Source organism: Nyctereutes procyonoides, unplaced genomic scaffold, assembly GCF_905146905.1.
Source record: "Nyctereutes procyonoides isolate TBG_1078 unplaced genomic scaffold, NYPRO_anot_genome, whole genome shotgun sequence".
Classification (NCBI taxonomy): domain Eukaryota; kingdom Metazoa; phylum Chordata; class Mammalia; order Carnivora; family Canidae; genus Nyctereutes; species Nyctereutes procyonoides.
In genome coordinates this window covers 13,538,673-13,555,009 of record NW_026575034.1, presented here as the reverse complement: position 1 = coordinate 13,555,009, position 16,337 = coordinate 13,538,673, and the positions used below count along the sequence as shown (strand labels likewise).

General features: G+C 39.2%; 1 protein-coding gene across 2 annotated transcripts in view; it reads right to left on the bottom strand.

The window, feature by feature from the left end:
• Positions 1-8,098: 8,098 nt before the first annotated feature.
• Positions 8,099-16,337, bottom strand: part of COPB1 (COPI coat complex subunit beta 1) — a 38,897-nt gene continuing 30,658 nt past the window's right edge. For both annotated transcript variants that reach the window (XM_055317955.1, XM_055317956.1), the window contains exons 17-22: positions 15,527-15,671; positions 14,242-14,361; positions 10,888-11,033; positions 10,019-10,108; positions 8,959-9,114; positions 8,099-8,484 (exon numbers count right to left, since the gene is read on the bottom strand). In XM_055317955.1, coding sequence (XP_055173930.1) covers positions 8,425-8,484; positions 8,959-9,114; positions 10,019-10,108; positions 10,888-11,033; positions 14,242-14,361; positions 15,527-15,671 — 717 coding nt within the window. In that variant the 3' untranslated portion in view covers positions 8,099-8,424. The remainder of the gene's footprint in view (positions 8,485-8,958; positions 9,115-10,018; positions 10,109-10,887; positions 11,034-14,241; positions 14,362-15,526; positions 15,672-16,337) is intronic.

Genomic DNA, 16,337 nt, shown 5'->3' with positions numbered 1-16,337 from the left:
CAGCCTGACACAGATCTGTACTTCATTATCTTATTTTCATTAAGGTAAATGGTTCCTATGAGCATATGATCTATATGAATTACATAAGAACATCTGGATTTTATGTTTTACACAGACACCTATGCCAGTGGTGGGGCACCTAGAAATCAAGTTACCCTTCACTGACCCCATCTTAGTGACGCATTTAATTCAGTTTGATGAGCAAGGAGCAGCTTACTAGCAGAAAATATATGTATGATCCCCACCAAATTACCTAGATAACCTTCAAACCATCCTGAAAATCTACGAATTCGGCCTGAGATGTAAAGAGAGACCAGCTGGAATGCTACAGTGAGAAGAGTTCGCGCTTCTATCGAGGTAGGAAGACGGGGAAAAAGAAATAAAGGAACAAAAGGCCTCCGAGGGGGAGGGGCCCCGCGAGGAGCCGGGCTGAGGCCGGGGCGAGTGTCCCCAGGACAGGAGAGCCCCGTCCCGGAGGAGCAGGAGCTGCACCAACCTTCCCGGGCGGGCGGAAAGGGGCTCGCAGGGAGTTGGAGCAGGACCCAGGAGGGCGGGGATGCTCTCGGGCTCCCGGGGACACTAACAGACACCTGCGCCCCGGGAGAGTGCGCCGAGCTCCCTAAGGGCTGCAGCGCGCACGGCGGGACCGACCGGAGCAGCTCGGAGGGGCTCGGGCGGCGGCTCCGCGGAGGGGGCTGCGGGGCGGGAGCGCGAATCCCACAGCGCAGGCCCCGGAGCACAGGGCGCCGGGACACAGCCCAGGATCCGGCCTCCCCCGGGACAGGCAGAGGCCGGGAGGGCCCAGGACAGCGAGGACGCTCCTGCCCCGAGCTGAGCAGATCAGCGGCCCCGCCCCGGAGCCTCCAGGCCCTGCGGACGGAGAACCGAGAGCCCCGAGCCCGTAGTTCCTGTGGAGGCTGAATCCAGGCTTCCAGAGTTGCCATAGCAACTGCGGCTGTTCCTCCTGAGACCTCACGGGGTAAACAACCCCCGCTGAGCCCTGCAGCAGGCAGGGGCAGAGCAGCTCCCCCAAGTGCTAACACCTGAAAATCAGCACAGCAGGCCCCTCCCCCAGAAGACCAGCTGGACGGACCAGTGATACTCCCCCGTGTTCCAATACAACTTGTTTTTGGCCACTCTGCACTGAGCAAAATGACTAGAAGGAAAACCTCACCTCAAAAGAAAGAATCAGAAACAGCCCTCTCTCCCACAGAGTTACAAAATCTGGATTACACTTCAATGTCAGAAAGCCAATTCAGAAGCACCATTATACAGCTACTGGTGGCTCTAGAAAAAAGCATTAAGGCCTCACGAGACTTCATGACTGCAGAATTTAGATCCAATCAGGCAGAAATTAAAAATCAATTGAATGAGATGCAATCCAAACTAGAAGTCCTAACGACGAGGGTTAACGAGGTGGAAGAACGAGTGAGTGACATAGAAGACAAGTTAATGGCAAAGAGGGAAACTGAGGAAAAAAGAGACAAACAATTAAGGGACCATGAAGACAGATTAAGGCAAATAAATGACAATCTGAGGAAGAAAAACCTACGTTTAATTGGGGTTCCCGAGGGCGCCGAAAGGGACAGAGGGCCAGAATATGTATTTGAACAAATCCTAGCTGAAAACTTTCCCAATCTGGGAAGGGAAACAGGCATTCAGATCCAGGAAATAGAGAGATCCCCCCCTAAAATCAATAAAAACCGTTCAACACCTCGACATCTAATAGTGAAGCTTGCAAATTCCAAAGATAAAGAGAAGATCCTTAAAGCAGCAAGAGACAAGAAGTCCCTGACTTTCATGGGGAGGAATATTAGGGTAACAGCAGACCTCTCCACAGAGACCTGGCAGGCCAGAAAGGGCTGGCAGGATATATTCAGGGTCCTAAATGAGAAGAACATGCAACCAAGAATACTTTATCCAGCAAGGCTCTCATTCAAAATGGAAGGAGAGATAAAGAGCTTCCAAGACAGGCAGGAACTGAAAGAATATGTGACCTCCAAACCAGCTCTGCAAGAAATTTTAAGGGGGACTCTTAAAACTCCCCTTTAAGAAGAAGTTCAGTGGAACAATCCACAAAAACAAGGACTAAATAGATATCATGATGACACTAAACTCATATCTGTCAATAGTAACTCTGAACGTGAATGGGCTTAATGACCCCATCAAAAGGCGCAGAGTTTCAGACTGGATAAAAAAGCAGGACCCATCTATTTGCTGTCTACAAGAGACTCATTTTAGACAGAAGGACACCTACAACCTGAAAATAAAAGGTTGGAGAACCATTTACCATTCAAATGGTTCTCAAAATATACCCTAAAAACTACAGAACACTTCTGAAAGAAATTGAGGAAGACACAAAGAGATGGAAAAATATTGCATGCTCATGGATTGGCAGAATTAATATTGTGAAAATGTCAATGTTACCCAGGGCAATTTACACGTATAATGCAATCCCTATCAAAATACCATGGACTTTCTTCAGAGACTTAGAACAAATTATTTTAAGATTTGTGTGGAATCAGAAAAGACCCCAAACAGCCAGGGGAATTTTAAAAAAAGAAAACCATATCTGGGGGCATCACAATGCCAGATTTCAGGTTATACCTCAAAGCTGTGTTCATCAAGACAGTGTGGTACTGGCACAAAAACAGACACATAGATCAATGGAACAGAACAGAGAACCCAGAAGTGGACCCTGAACTTTATGCTCAACTAATATACGATAAAGGAGGAAAGATGATCCACTGGAAGAAAGACACATATATGTATGCGATATAAAACCACCAGGGGAACACATGGCCACAAAGACAAGCTATTAGACCAAGAACATTCAGCTAGCCAAATAATCCCATAATGCTTCTTTATTACGTTTTAAATTTGGTAGCAGGTATTAATGTGTTAAAAACATTTATGGAGAAAAAAAAAAAAGTACCACTGACAATTCTTTCTACCGACTTTCCTTGGACCTAAGAAAAAGACCACCATTATTTGATTTTAGCTGTGGGGACACACTGGCCTAGCTTGTGGAATCCTAGTGTACTCACAGAAGCAGTTTGAAAACCATATTCTTAACAGTCATACCTTCACTCAAAGCATGAGTAACCGTCATACCTTTACTCAAAGCACGGGGTCATTGAAAAAGAAAAAAAAAAGCCTGACCTTAAATAACTTCAGAGAGAGAATTTTGATGATGATTAATTAAATTCCCTTTTTAATATTGTTGGGTTTTCAGGAATGGTTTACATAGCTTGGCAGAGTTCAGTAACTTTCCCAGACCCCTTGAGCCAGAGAGGCGTCTTCCCCTGTCCTGGCTGGTGAAATCCCATCCGGTGATTGGGTCCCCACCCTCTTAGAAGAGAATGCAGCGCTTACTTAGGGAGATGCCAGCTCTCTGGGTGGGCCCAGGAGAAGCTGAGCTTTCAGCCACTCAGAAGCCCAAGAGATCGAGATCATAGATCTAAAAATCTGCAAGAGCTGGACTCAGGGACTCCGGCCAATGAAATAGCTCAGCCACACCCAGTGTCCTGAGGGGGTAGACAGACTGTATTTTCAAGATGTAACAGTGATAGGAAAGATGTCATTTTGATTTTCTACTCGCTTGAGAGACAGGCAGTACATCTAAAATATATCCTGATTCATCAGAAGGCAGGAAACATTCTTACAGAGCAGTCTCTTTTTTTTTCCCCACCTAATATTATTTCATAGATGCGTGTCAATGGTGTGATTTAATCCACACCCTGTTATCTTTATAGCTACATGCCTCATTCATTTGCTCACTCAGTAAGAATTTATTAAGCATCTCCTATCTAGTGGGTATTCTGATATACACTGTATATAAATTTACACCATTTGCTCATTAATACTCATTTTGGGGTGTCCCAATTGTTTTCCATTTTCATTATTAAAAATACTACTATTAAAATCTTTGGACTTCTTTTTTGCAAGTAGATCTCTCAACAGTATTACCAGAGAAGAGTCCGAGTAGGCCAAGGAACTATGTGGCTACTGTTGTATGTGGTCAAGATGAAAAGGTAGGCTTTAATTTTAGAATTATGTGTAAAATTTATGGTTAGGCCACAGCAACAGGTTAAGCTAAAGAGGACAAGAATCTAAAACGGGGCAATGGTAGTGGCAATGAGTGAGAAAAAAGATGAGAAAAATACTAAGGAAGGAAGAACATGGGACTTGGTACCTGATGAGATATAGAAGGTGAGGGATGAGGTAAAATGACCACTGGGTTTCGAGCATAAGTGACCAAAGGATACAGCAGAGGAACAAATTTAAGGGGCAAGATAAGTTCATTTTACAATGCTAATTTTAAGTTGCCTGTGGGTAATATCCAGGAGATATCCCAGCTGATTATAAAATTTGTTGAAGAGGTAGCTTTTTAGTATGAATTTTTTCAGTGGGAACCCTGGGTCAGCTAACTGAATTATTTCATTTTTACAGATAAGGAGATATGCCCACACAGATTTATCTACTTTCAGAAAATTACAGAGAATCAAGATTAGGTTTAAGAACACTCATTCGGGACTATCTCAGCCCATCATGCTGCATTCCACTGGTAAACCTTGTTGGTTTTACAATTATTCAGAGACATACAGAGTTGATTTCTCAGAATCCCACAATCATACACAGAACCCCAGATAAAAGGCACAGATCCCACTTGAATTCTTTTGTCACTGCAGAACTGACTTTTTAATCAGAGGTTCCGCCACAGTGATGTGGAGAAAATAAAGAGAAATTGTCAGATTGCCAGAAGTGAATTGATCAGTGAGTGACTCTAAATGTCATGTTGTTGTTACTATAACCTGGCTGCACATATCTCTGTGCTCAATTTCTAAAGAACTAGTCATTTGATTGTCATTCTGAAAGCAAATGAAACCAGCTTGTTCATCACAGACCATTTATCATATGAGGTACATGGATGTGACAGTCACATGAGGTGTGATAACAACAGCTGATTAGCTCTAGTGCCAAGGGCTAATTAAAAAATTGACACGACAAACGTTAAAAAGTTGAGGGCCAATGATACCTCGATGAAAGAATTCTTGAGAAATGAGGATTCTTTTTAAGTTAGGGTGTTAAAAAACAAAACCATTCAGGTAGAGTATAGAATGAGAACCTAAATTTGGAGAGGGGCATATGAAGAGAGTGAGAGCAGGTTTCCATCTCTGCGTGTAAGGAAGGAAGGGGACTGGGGAAAGAAATGGAATCAACACTTACTGATGAGCGTCTGCTATGTGCCAAATATTCACAATCAGTACATTATATAACTTCATCCTCCATCAATCTGTGACATAGACATTATAAGCACCTTACAAGTGTGGAAACTGAGGCACACAGAGAGTAGGTGGTGGTGGCCATGTGTGCCTAGCTGCAGGGACTTACTGACATCCTGCCTCTATACAGTTAATATAGGGTCAACTCTTCCTATTAGGCCTTTACTAGTAGTAACTTACTCTCTCCTAAGACTGTAATCTGTAAATGATGATATTAACAGTATTTCCTCAGAGTTGCTGGGAGGATTATAGATATCATGAAAATCACTATTATGCCCAGCACATATAAGCACCCAATAAACCGTTAGCTATTTATCACTAAGGCTACCCAGCAAGGAAATGGAATACAGGATTCCACATTTTTCTGATTCTAAACTGAACTAAACTCAACTCAACTATACTATACTTAGCTGGCTACATCTTTAGGCTCCTGAGAATTTGGAGGTGGAGAGCGGAGCTCAGCGGTGAGGGCAGGTAACATGAATGGTGTGCTGAGAGTATAGGTGAGGGTAGTTAAGGCACACAGCTGACAGGCCTGACCCTATTTTGAGGACAGTATTTAGAATTGCTAAAAAAACCAGTGTAATTTTAAACTAAATCTTGACTTAAGGGAAAGGCTATAAATTATTAGCTAAGAACATTTACCAATGTGGAAGGAAAAAAGTCACCAGTGAAACTATTTACTTTACTGAATACAGAGCACAGTTATTTCACTTCTGATACTAGTTTCTAAAAATTTGTGGTTATCTCTTTAGATACTATGAATTTTGTCACCTATGTTATTTACATCATGTAGAAAAGTTTCTCATACCTAGTGGAATAGCACTAATATCAGTCTCCTTGCTGACAGAAAAATTACCTTGTTTTTCCTTCTTATAAAAACAACTTTGAACTACAATCACTTCTAATTCCAAAATGAAAGTGACAGGAATTCCTAAGAGCTCTGAGTTCTAAAGGAGCACTGAGGGCTCCCTCTAGTGTCATGACAGCAAAATATAAGGGCCGTTTAATTCTCTTTTAGGATTTACAGGTTTCGTTCAGTACCTTTATAGTTTTAAGGCCTCATTTGGTCTCAGATATTATGTTTATGCCTTACCACACACCATGGTCCTAATTATGGTATCTTCTAATACGAGCAACCACAACCTTTAAATGTACATATTATATCCTAAATAAAAGAGCAGTAAGCTATCCAATTCAGTTTTCATTAATTGCACAAAGCTAAAAAATGCTAATGAAGTAAACAGCTTAATGTAATATAGGTATCTGACATCTGTGTTAACTTCTTTCTCTCTGTTCTCCTTACTTATGAATTTCAGAAAATGGCAATGTGAGCTAATCCTACCAACAAGAGCTGGAGTATGTTAGGCAGGCAATTTTCTGAGAGTGTCCAGAGAGATATTCTAAATGTAGATGTATACTTCCTTGAGATTTTAAATACAATACTGGTTGCTTATGAATATAAACCCAAATCTTTCACATGCTAAGTCACTTTTTCTGTCTCATGGTATCATGTAAAGGTATTCTATGAAAATGGATACCCTGGTCAAGTAAAGTTAAGATACTGGGTTAAACCAAACTAATCTGCTTCTTTATTCCTGAAGGACCTCTCAGAATTTCTAGTATGCTAATGTACATGGTGAATCTCCAGTACAGGACAGTATAGAGCTTACTTACTTGACTATGGAATCCTTTTTTTCCCAGAATATCTAATGACATCAAAGAAGCTAATGTTCAATGGAACAGTTTGGGAAATGATCTAAAGTTTCATCAGTTCCTCTGCTCTCATCATAAATCTGCAGCATTTGACTTAATGTTTATCAAACTGACCCCTTTCTTGCATTCCTAGTATCTTCCCCATCGGTAGCCAATGACTTGGCTTTGAGACCTCAGCACCAGGGAATCTCAAATGTCTTGTAATCCTCTGGCTCTTTCTGATTAAAAAAGCAAGTGGCTTCAAAGTTTATGACATCATACAAGGTATCAATCTCCTTTATGCTCCAAACAAATCATTTCACTCTCAAGTGCCGAAATAAGAGATGCTGCTTTCACTCTTTCACAGACCTAATCTGTGGACACATCCTGACTGTAGCCTGAAGCCTAGCTCAAATACAAAGCGTAATAGTTCAATGTTCAGATTTAGCTAAAAGATCAGACTACCTCCATCATCCCTAAGGAATGCAAGGACCAAAAGGACAGCACAATTAGGCTCTAGGGAACTCAGTACAGAAAGCCACGTGGAATCCTATCAAGAGGCAAATGTGCCCAAGCCCTGGTGTAAAGGAAGAAAAAGGGAGGGATGAGTAAGGTTTAGAGGAGACATGGGCACAGCACAGCTTTCTGAATTTCCTCGAGCTGAATCCTGCCAGGGCAGTCTCAGTAACTGGGTGCAGCAAATATAATTCCACAAACAAAATAAGACTCCAAGCTAAATGTGAATGATTGAAAGATCTACTTTGGTTTATTACTCTTCATTATGATTCAGGATCATTAAGAAGAGTATGTTTATTTAAGTCAGGGCTCATAATATTCTTTTAAACTGAAGATGGATCTGTTGTCTCAAGTTATTTGATACTTCCTCCTAGAGCTAAATTCCAGAGAAAAGCCCTAGGAACACAGTAAGTCATTTTTAGAGATACTGATGTCAAAATAGTAAACAAGTAAAAATCAATCAAGTAAGTCAAGGTCTGTCTCAATTCGTATCACTGAATTTGTAAATTCTTTAACAAAGTTTGTATATGTACAACTCAGAGTGATTTAAATTTATAGTAGAAACCTATAACCAAACTATAAGAAATCCATTGCTACATAACTAAAATTAGGTAATTATATTTATTTATAAAATAAGAAAAGATTTAGGAATAGATCTGTTTATTGTACTGTGAAAATGGTCTTGGTACATGTGAGAAACATTATATACTTTTAGGACAGCATTCAGAACTGTTAAGACAAAAGACAAACTATAATTTTAAAGTCAATCTTGATTTAAGGGAAAGGCTATAAATTATTGGCTGGAATGCATTCAGCATGAATTCAGATTCTATAGAACATAAAGCAAGAAAGAGTACAAAAGATGTTGGAGTCCAATAAGCCCATACCTAAATTTTACTGTAAAGCTGTAAGGACTTTTTATTTATTCTTATATACTAGTTTTCTTCTGAGACAAGTTGATTTTATCTCCAAGACTTAAGGCCATTCCCTGTAAGGAAAAATGCAAATGTTTATAATTGTTAAAACTACATAAAACCAGTAGGTTATTCTATCTTAACCAAGCCCCCATTCAATGGCACCACATCAATAAAGAAACCAAGGATGTGCAAAACAGACTCACTAAAACTTTACTTTGTTAAATACTTTTAGTGCTAGATTTACAAATAGTCACTAGATTTGAGCTTGGATTCCATTTAAAAAACTTTACAGAATCATTTCACAGCCTATGGGAATCAATATTGTTTTAAGCAAATAATCCAGAATGACAGGCCCAAAAAGTGGGCCATTTTAATTAAGCAAAAGTTCTATTTCTGTTCAGAGAATATTATTATTATATATATGCATCTAACACATACAACACTAGTATGACAGAGAATGCTACACATAGAAATAATGAAGAATTAAACTTTTTGTTCAGTTCAGAGATGATCTCAAAAACAAACAAACAAAACCCAACCATTACCTGACTCTTTGCACGAATTCTTATGTGGCCAGTAACAGGGGCCTCTGGTCCCTGTTGAATTGGCTTCTCAATGCTGACATTTGCAAGTGCATCTTCTCCAAATATGGAACGAGCATACAGGTTGGCTGCCATAAAGCCACAGTAACCAGAAAGAGCCTAGAAGAAATTTATGATATATTCAGTACTTCTCTAGAGAACCACACATAAGCAAGACCCACCAGCATAGGTAAATTATCCTTTAAAATAAAGACTTACCATATGATGGTGGTTATATGACTACATACATGTCAAAACTCAGAGAATTGTATGTGTAAAAGGTGTGAATATTACTGTGTCTATATTATACCCCCCAAAAAATGACTTTAAAGAAATAGCACTTATTTCAGTTTGTATTTATACATTCCCTGTTTACTTACAGAGTTGCTTGCACCAGACCTTAAGCTCCATAAAGGAGAGACAATTTTTATTTTGTTCATTACTGTATATCCAGTAGCTCAGAGAGTACTGGGCATATGATGTTTGTGTGTTTGTTAGACTATCTGTTGAATAAACTAATATATGAATTAAAACCCATTTGTCTGGCAGAATTTCACTGATAAAATTAGCATTAGCAGGAATTCTACAAAGAAAAAAATTCTTTAGAGTCTCAGCTTCATTTTTCTTTTTTCTAGTCCTTTTTTTTTTTTCATATATACAGAACTTAGTAGAAAATCCTGTATCTGAACAGATATATTCTGACCCATAATCAGAGGCAAGAGAAGAGGTCATGGACATTTTTTAATCCAGTATCAAAACCTATTTTGGAATGAGCCTTTCTTTAGCTGAAAGGAAGACTGAAAAGAAAAACGAATGACTATTCAATTGGTTCCCTGCACTAGGAGCAAGCAGGCTGGTATGTGAAAGAGGTAGGTGTGGGATAACGTCTCATAATAGCGAGTCTAGAATGACACTGCTTTTCTCACACTGAACAGTAACAAAAACAGACTAAAGGGAATACAAGAATGCCAAACCTGCCATACTACTCTCTATCAGATTTAAGAAGTTCTCAATCAAATCTTACCTTCTCTGGAGTGAGGCATTTCATGTTGGTTGACTTTAATATATGCTGTAAGTAGTCATTTAAATCGATTATATTTGTGTTAACCGTCACCTGTATAGAGGGAGAAAAAAGTCAAAGAGATCATAATCCTTATAAGGAGAAAGTTCTGGTTTTCTGATCTTAGAGTTGAGAAAACAGACTTATATGTCATATGGAACCTCCTTCCAAGTATTTAGTGGGGAGGGTGGGCAACAAAAAAGCAAATGACAGCTTCTGCAAAATCCAGCAAGCTGCAAGTTGGTATCAGAACTTTCATACATAGATCACTTCATAAAAGATCACCATGCTGCATAGAAAATATTTCTAACAAAAATCAAGGACACTGATTTTCCAAAACCTCTTCTGGACACTGGATTAAATGGTAAGTTATTATTCACACATACAAGGGATGGTATACTGTCTTTAATGTCTGGATCTATCAGATTAATCATACAAGGACACCTGGGTAGCTCAGCGGTTTAGCCCCTGCCTTTGGCCCAGGACATGATCCTGGGATCCGGGATTGAATCCCACATCAGGCTTCCCTGCAGGGATCCTGCTTCTCCCTCTGCCTATGTCTCTGCCTCCCTGTCTCTGGGTCTCTCATGAATAAATAAATAAAATCTTAAAAAAAAATAATTATACAACTGTTCCTCTAATCAGTTTAAAACAACTTACCATACTACTCACATAATTAACTTGCATGGTTAAGGCTAATTTGCAAGAATAGATACCGAGAAGCTGCTTCTCACATCTGAGACTTTTTAGTGGGACTAATTTTATCAGATAATCCCTCAACACTAGCCAAAAAAGTAAGATAAGAAGCTGAAGGAAATCTCCCAAGGACTCACTTTGTTTTCCCATTCGAATTCAGCCCACATCTGACGGAATTCAGCATCAGTGCAAGTGGCAGGCTGGATATAGTCCATGATGTCGATGTGAATATCACTGAGGACTACGCAATTTCTGTCACTTGCTGCTCCAGAGACATCATAAACTGCAAAATACACACAAAAAAGGTCCTGAGGGGACACCTGAGTGGCCCAGTGGTTGAATGTCTGCCTTTGGCTCAGGGTATGATCCTAGGGTACTGGGATCAAGTCTCACCAGGCTCCCCACAGGGAGCCTGTTTCTCCTTCTGCCTATGTCTCTGCCTCTCTCGTCTCTCATGAATAAATAAAATCTTTTTTTTTTTTAAAAAAAAGGTCCTGAAACATCAGAGGCAAATTTTATTTTATAAAGTTTTGAGGGCAGCTCAGGTGGCTCAGCGGTTTAGTGCTGCCTTCAGCCCAGGGCGTGATCCTGGGGACCCGGGATCGAGTCCCATGTCAGGCTCCCTGCATGGAGCCTGCTTCTCCCTCTGCCTGTGTCTCTGCCTCTCTCTCGCTCTGTGTCTCTCATGAGTGAATGGATGGATGGATGAATGAATGAATAAACAAACAAATAAAATCTTAAAAAAAAAGTTTTAATATGGGACACCTAGGTGGCTCAGTGGTTGAGCATCTGCCTTTGTCTCAGGGTGTGATCCTGGGATCCAGGATCGAGTCCCGTATCAGGGTCCTTGCAGGGAGCCTGCTTCTCCCTCTGCCTATATCTATGCATCTCTCACTGTGTCTCTCATGAATAAATAAATAAAATCTTTAAAAAAAGTTTTAATATTTATAGATAATAATTATAAAATTAGCAACTATTTATATAATGCTTATATCCTGGGCTCTTATTTTAAATGCTTTACAAATATTACCTATTTAATACTCCTTCAATCCTATGTTATAGTATTATCATTTTCCATCTTATGGATGAGGAAACAAAACAAAAAGAAGTCAAGTAAGTTGCTTAAGGCCACAGAACTGATTAAGTGGTAGGGCCAGGATTCAAACTCAGTCAGTACATACATAGCAGTTGCAGTGTGAGGCCCTCCATGGGGATATGTAAGTCGTAGTGCTCCCCAGGAGGTACTTAACAAATATTTTTTAATGAATATTGAGGAGCCACAGTACTTAATGATTACAAGATTATTTACTTCTATGACTGCCTCATTCACAGCAGAAAGTTGTCATCTGATTGGAGCCTACCTTTCTTCCTCCTAGCCTCTTCTCTTTACATTCCTCCACTGCATCTACTTTCAGAGAAAACAGAGGTCACCGAGAATAAGTTCCTTTAATTTTTAGTCCCACATCTAAAAACAAATTTCTCTCTCTCTGAATTCACATGCATTTCCTTACCCTGTGTATCAGGGAAGTGCTGTCTCTTCTCTTGCAGATTCCTGCCATCTGTGATTCCTGTTCTGGTTCAGGACATCACTCCACCAATCATTACCTCCCTCACTCTATGTCTTTAGCTTTGTTTTCTCTACTGGCTCTTCCCTTAGTCTATAAACATTCCCTTTTATGACTCTCTCACCTTAAAAAAAAAAAACAAAAAAAACCTTTCCCTCCTCCTCTGACTTCTCTTCATTTATTGCCCTATCTCATTCTTATCAAAACCAAAATTCTATACTCAGAGCAGTCTACACTGTTTTTATTTCTCCACCTCCAAGTCTTCAACTCACCATCAATGCCCAAGATATACCACAAGCAATATTTAATATCACTGATCACCAAATTCAAAGGACTCTTCTTTAAGACTTCATGTTTCTTGACCTTTCACAGCTCCAAATTCTTTGGAAGATTTTTCCTTACTTCTTCTCTACCAAATTTCAGGTACCTTTATAGGATTCTTCTTGGCCAACCAAGCTTTCAATATTGCTGTTCTCTTAGATTCAGTTTTAAGATCTCCCCTCTTCTCACTCTTTATACCCTGAGTGATTTCTTCCATTTCTATGGCTTTCAAACAAGTATTTATCTCTAGTTTAGACTTTCTGTTCAAGTTCCACACCCACATCAAATTGCCCTTGGACATCTTTCAATACTTTAATACTCGATCTGCTCAAGATTTACCTTAGTACCTCTCTCAAATTTGTTCTTCTCTCATATATTTCCTTTTTTGGTGATTGCCATAAATATCAATCCAATAAACCCAATAAAAAAAATCTGACCATTACTCTAGCCACTTCCTCTTCAGTCCATGTCCTGGGCATCCTATTTCCTTAATATTGATAATATTCAGCCCTTCTCTCCAACCCAACCACTACTGCACTGGTTTGAGCTCTATCATCTCTCACCTGTGCTACTACAATAGTCTACTAGTTTACCCTTCCTGCCTCTTCCAATCTGTGCTGTCACAGAAATGCTTAATCATGGGGGTGCCTGAGTGGTTCAGTTGGTTAAGCGTCTAACTCTCGATTTCAGCTCAGGTTATGATCTTAGGGTCTTGAGACTAAGTCCCACATAGGGCTCTAAGCTGAGCATGGAGCCTGCTTAAGATTTTCTCTCTCTCCCTTTGCCTCCCCTCACCCCTACCCGGCTTGCATGCGCTCTCTCTCTTAATTTGTTCCAGTGGAATCCTTGCCTATATGTAGAACACTTCCTAATTGTTCAAAATGCCATGTGAGCATTAGTTGCTCCACAAAGCCTTTCCTAACCTTCCCACCTCCCACTCCCCCACCACTTTGAGAAAAATGACCAAATTTCTACACAGTCTCCCTCCCACTTTACCTAGCACAAGCTTCTTTCCTAGAACTTACCATTATGTGTTATACATATCTATCCTACTTATCTGTTTTCCCTTACTTGACCACAAATTACCTGAGGGGAGGTCTTTTGCCCTCACCATGGCAGCCCTAACAGTGCCACAGACCTTGCTTAAAAAAATGCTTACTGACTGACTGAATGCCCCTGGATACAGTCCTATGTGCCCTGGCAACCACTGCCTCTGCAATTTTAGACTCAGTTCAAAGGTTATCCTTTGATAACATATCCTACTCCTCTATAAAGCCTTCTGTGGGCTTAGCATTTTTCTTCTATGTTCCCAAAGCACATAACATATAAACTAGCATCTATCACATTGCGTTGTACTTATATATTTACTCTATCTCCTTCTTTTGTTTGGCGGTTTCTTGAGGACAGTCTTTCCATGGTTCATTTTTGTACATCCATGAACAAAGTACAACACGTAGTATAACAACAGGTGCCCCATAAGGGATGAATGAATAAATGAATAAATGGATTCAGGTCCTGTCCTCAAGAAATGTCATACAACTACTCATTACAGAAATTCTTTAATAAAAATATTCAAACATCATATGCTATAAAACAATTCCTTACCTATATTACCAAAAATTATTCCATTTTCTGTTGATGCTACTTTAACATTAGCTTTAATATTTGCAAAATCATGAGGAGCAAGAGTCAAAGGAGATGGCTTTTCCACAAGTTTCAGATCCCCTGAAAAAACATTTAGATATGGTTAAATATACATATTAAATCACATATATTCATCTCAAATCATAAATCTTATCTCCCAAAAAATAAGAGCTTAAAATGTATGCAGTGAAATAAGGAACAAGAAAAGGGTTATAATTCAAATATTTTGAGGACAAATCATTTAACACCTTATTATTCACATCAGTTTACATATTTTCTTTGAAAAAGTAACAAGTTCCTCAAAATAATTCTATATTTAATGTGTGTATATACTTTGGGCTTATCATTTTATTTCAATGATTGAGTATAAACTTCTCAGAAATCTTGAGTCAAACTATAGACTCCATTACCAAGAGAGATAAAACAGTCCACACGAAGGCTTATAAATTCTTAGAAACATAGTTCTTTATATAGGCATCATGAGTCCTTTAACTCTTGCTTAAGCCACACAGAACTTCCAAGAGGCCCTGCACTGTTTCTGTATACAATTTATTTTTTCCAACTTCAAAGCCATATGTAGAAGTGGTCAAAGAGAGTATGATTCACGTGTTTTTATTAAGAAGAAAAGCACATCTCAAGTTGCTAACTATAATAATATATTACTTTGGCCACAAATGGTAGGTATCAGTTATAGACTCAGAAAATACCTAGTTCTGTTTTAAGGCAATTAAAAATTTAAGTGAGCCATGAGGTAAATCTATAACTTAAACAGTTCTTATTTATATCTAGAAAAATTGATATTTGTTAGGTTGAGCTTACTGAATAAATCCATCTGGATGTACCAAGAGCATAAACCTAAGAGAGTCAGTGTCACAGAGGTTCAGAAAATTGGAGCTGAAGGAGACTAAATGTAAAACTAAGACTTGATTAAAAATTCTTAAACTGGGCAGCCCCAATGGCTCAGCGGTTTAGCGCCACCTTCAGCCCAGGGTGTGATCCTGGAGACCAGGGATCAAGTCCCATGTCGGGCTCTCTGCATGGAGCCTGCTTCTCCCTCTGCCTGTGTCTCTGCCTCTCTCTCTCTCTCTCTCTCTCTCTGTGTGTATGTCTCTCATGAATAAATAAATATTTTAAAAAGAATTCTTATACTAAGATTTCTTACACTAAAACTTGTACATTTCCCTTAATAATCTGTCATAAAGACTTACTATGTAACAATAGTTTTCCTTTATGGTAATTTCCTTACCCAGAGTAGCTAACTCTAATGTGCAGTTCTGCAAAGTATCACTGGTTTGGTTTACAACAAGTACATCCAGGACAATATCATACTGGTTGACATGAACATAAGCTTCTGCATATACAGGATCTGAGAAACCTGTCAACTGAGTGACCTGTCAAACAAAAATAAAGAGAAAATCAAGGGACCAAGACAATTTAACCAAACATATCCTAGTCAAATGACTAAGTCTGTTAGGTAATTAACAGATGTGCTTATATTAGACAAGTAATTTTGAAACTGATATAATAAAACTGTTTTGGAATATAGATGTGGTAATTGAAAATGACATCAGAAATAACAAGTACTCCACCGACAGATGAATGAATAAAGAAGATGTGGTATATATACACAATGGAATATTACTCAACCATCAAAAAATAAATAAATCTTACCATTTGCAATGATGTGGATGGAACTACACGGCATTATGCTAAGCAAAGTAAGTCAGAGAAAGATTTCACTCATATGTGGAATTTAAGAAACAAAACAGAGGATCATAGAGGAAGAGAGGGATAATAAAGACAAAATCAGAGAGGGAGACAAGCCATAAGAGATTCTTAACTACAGGATACCAACTGAGGGTTGCTGGAAGAGGGGGAGGTGAGTGAGAGGATGGGTTAACTGGGTGATGAGCATTAATAAGGAGGACACTTGATGTAATGAGCATTAGGTGTTAAATGCAACTGATGAATCGCTGAATTCTACCTCTGAAATCAGTAATACACTATATGTTAATTGAATTTAAATAAAATTAAATTAAAAAAAAAAGAACAGGGAT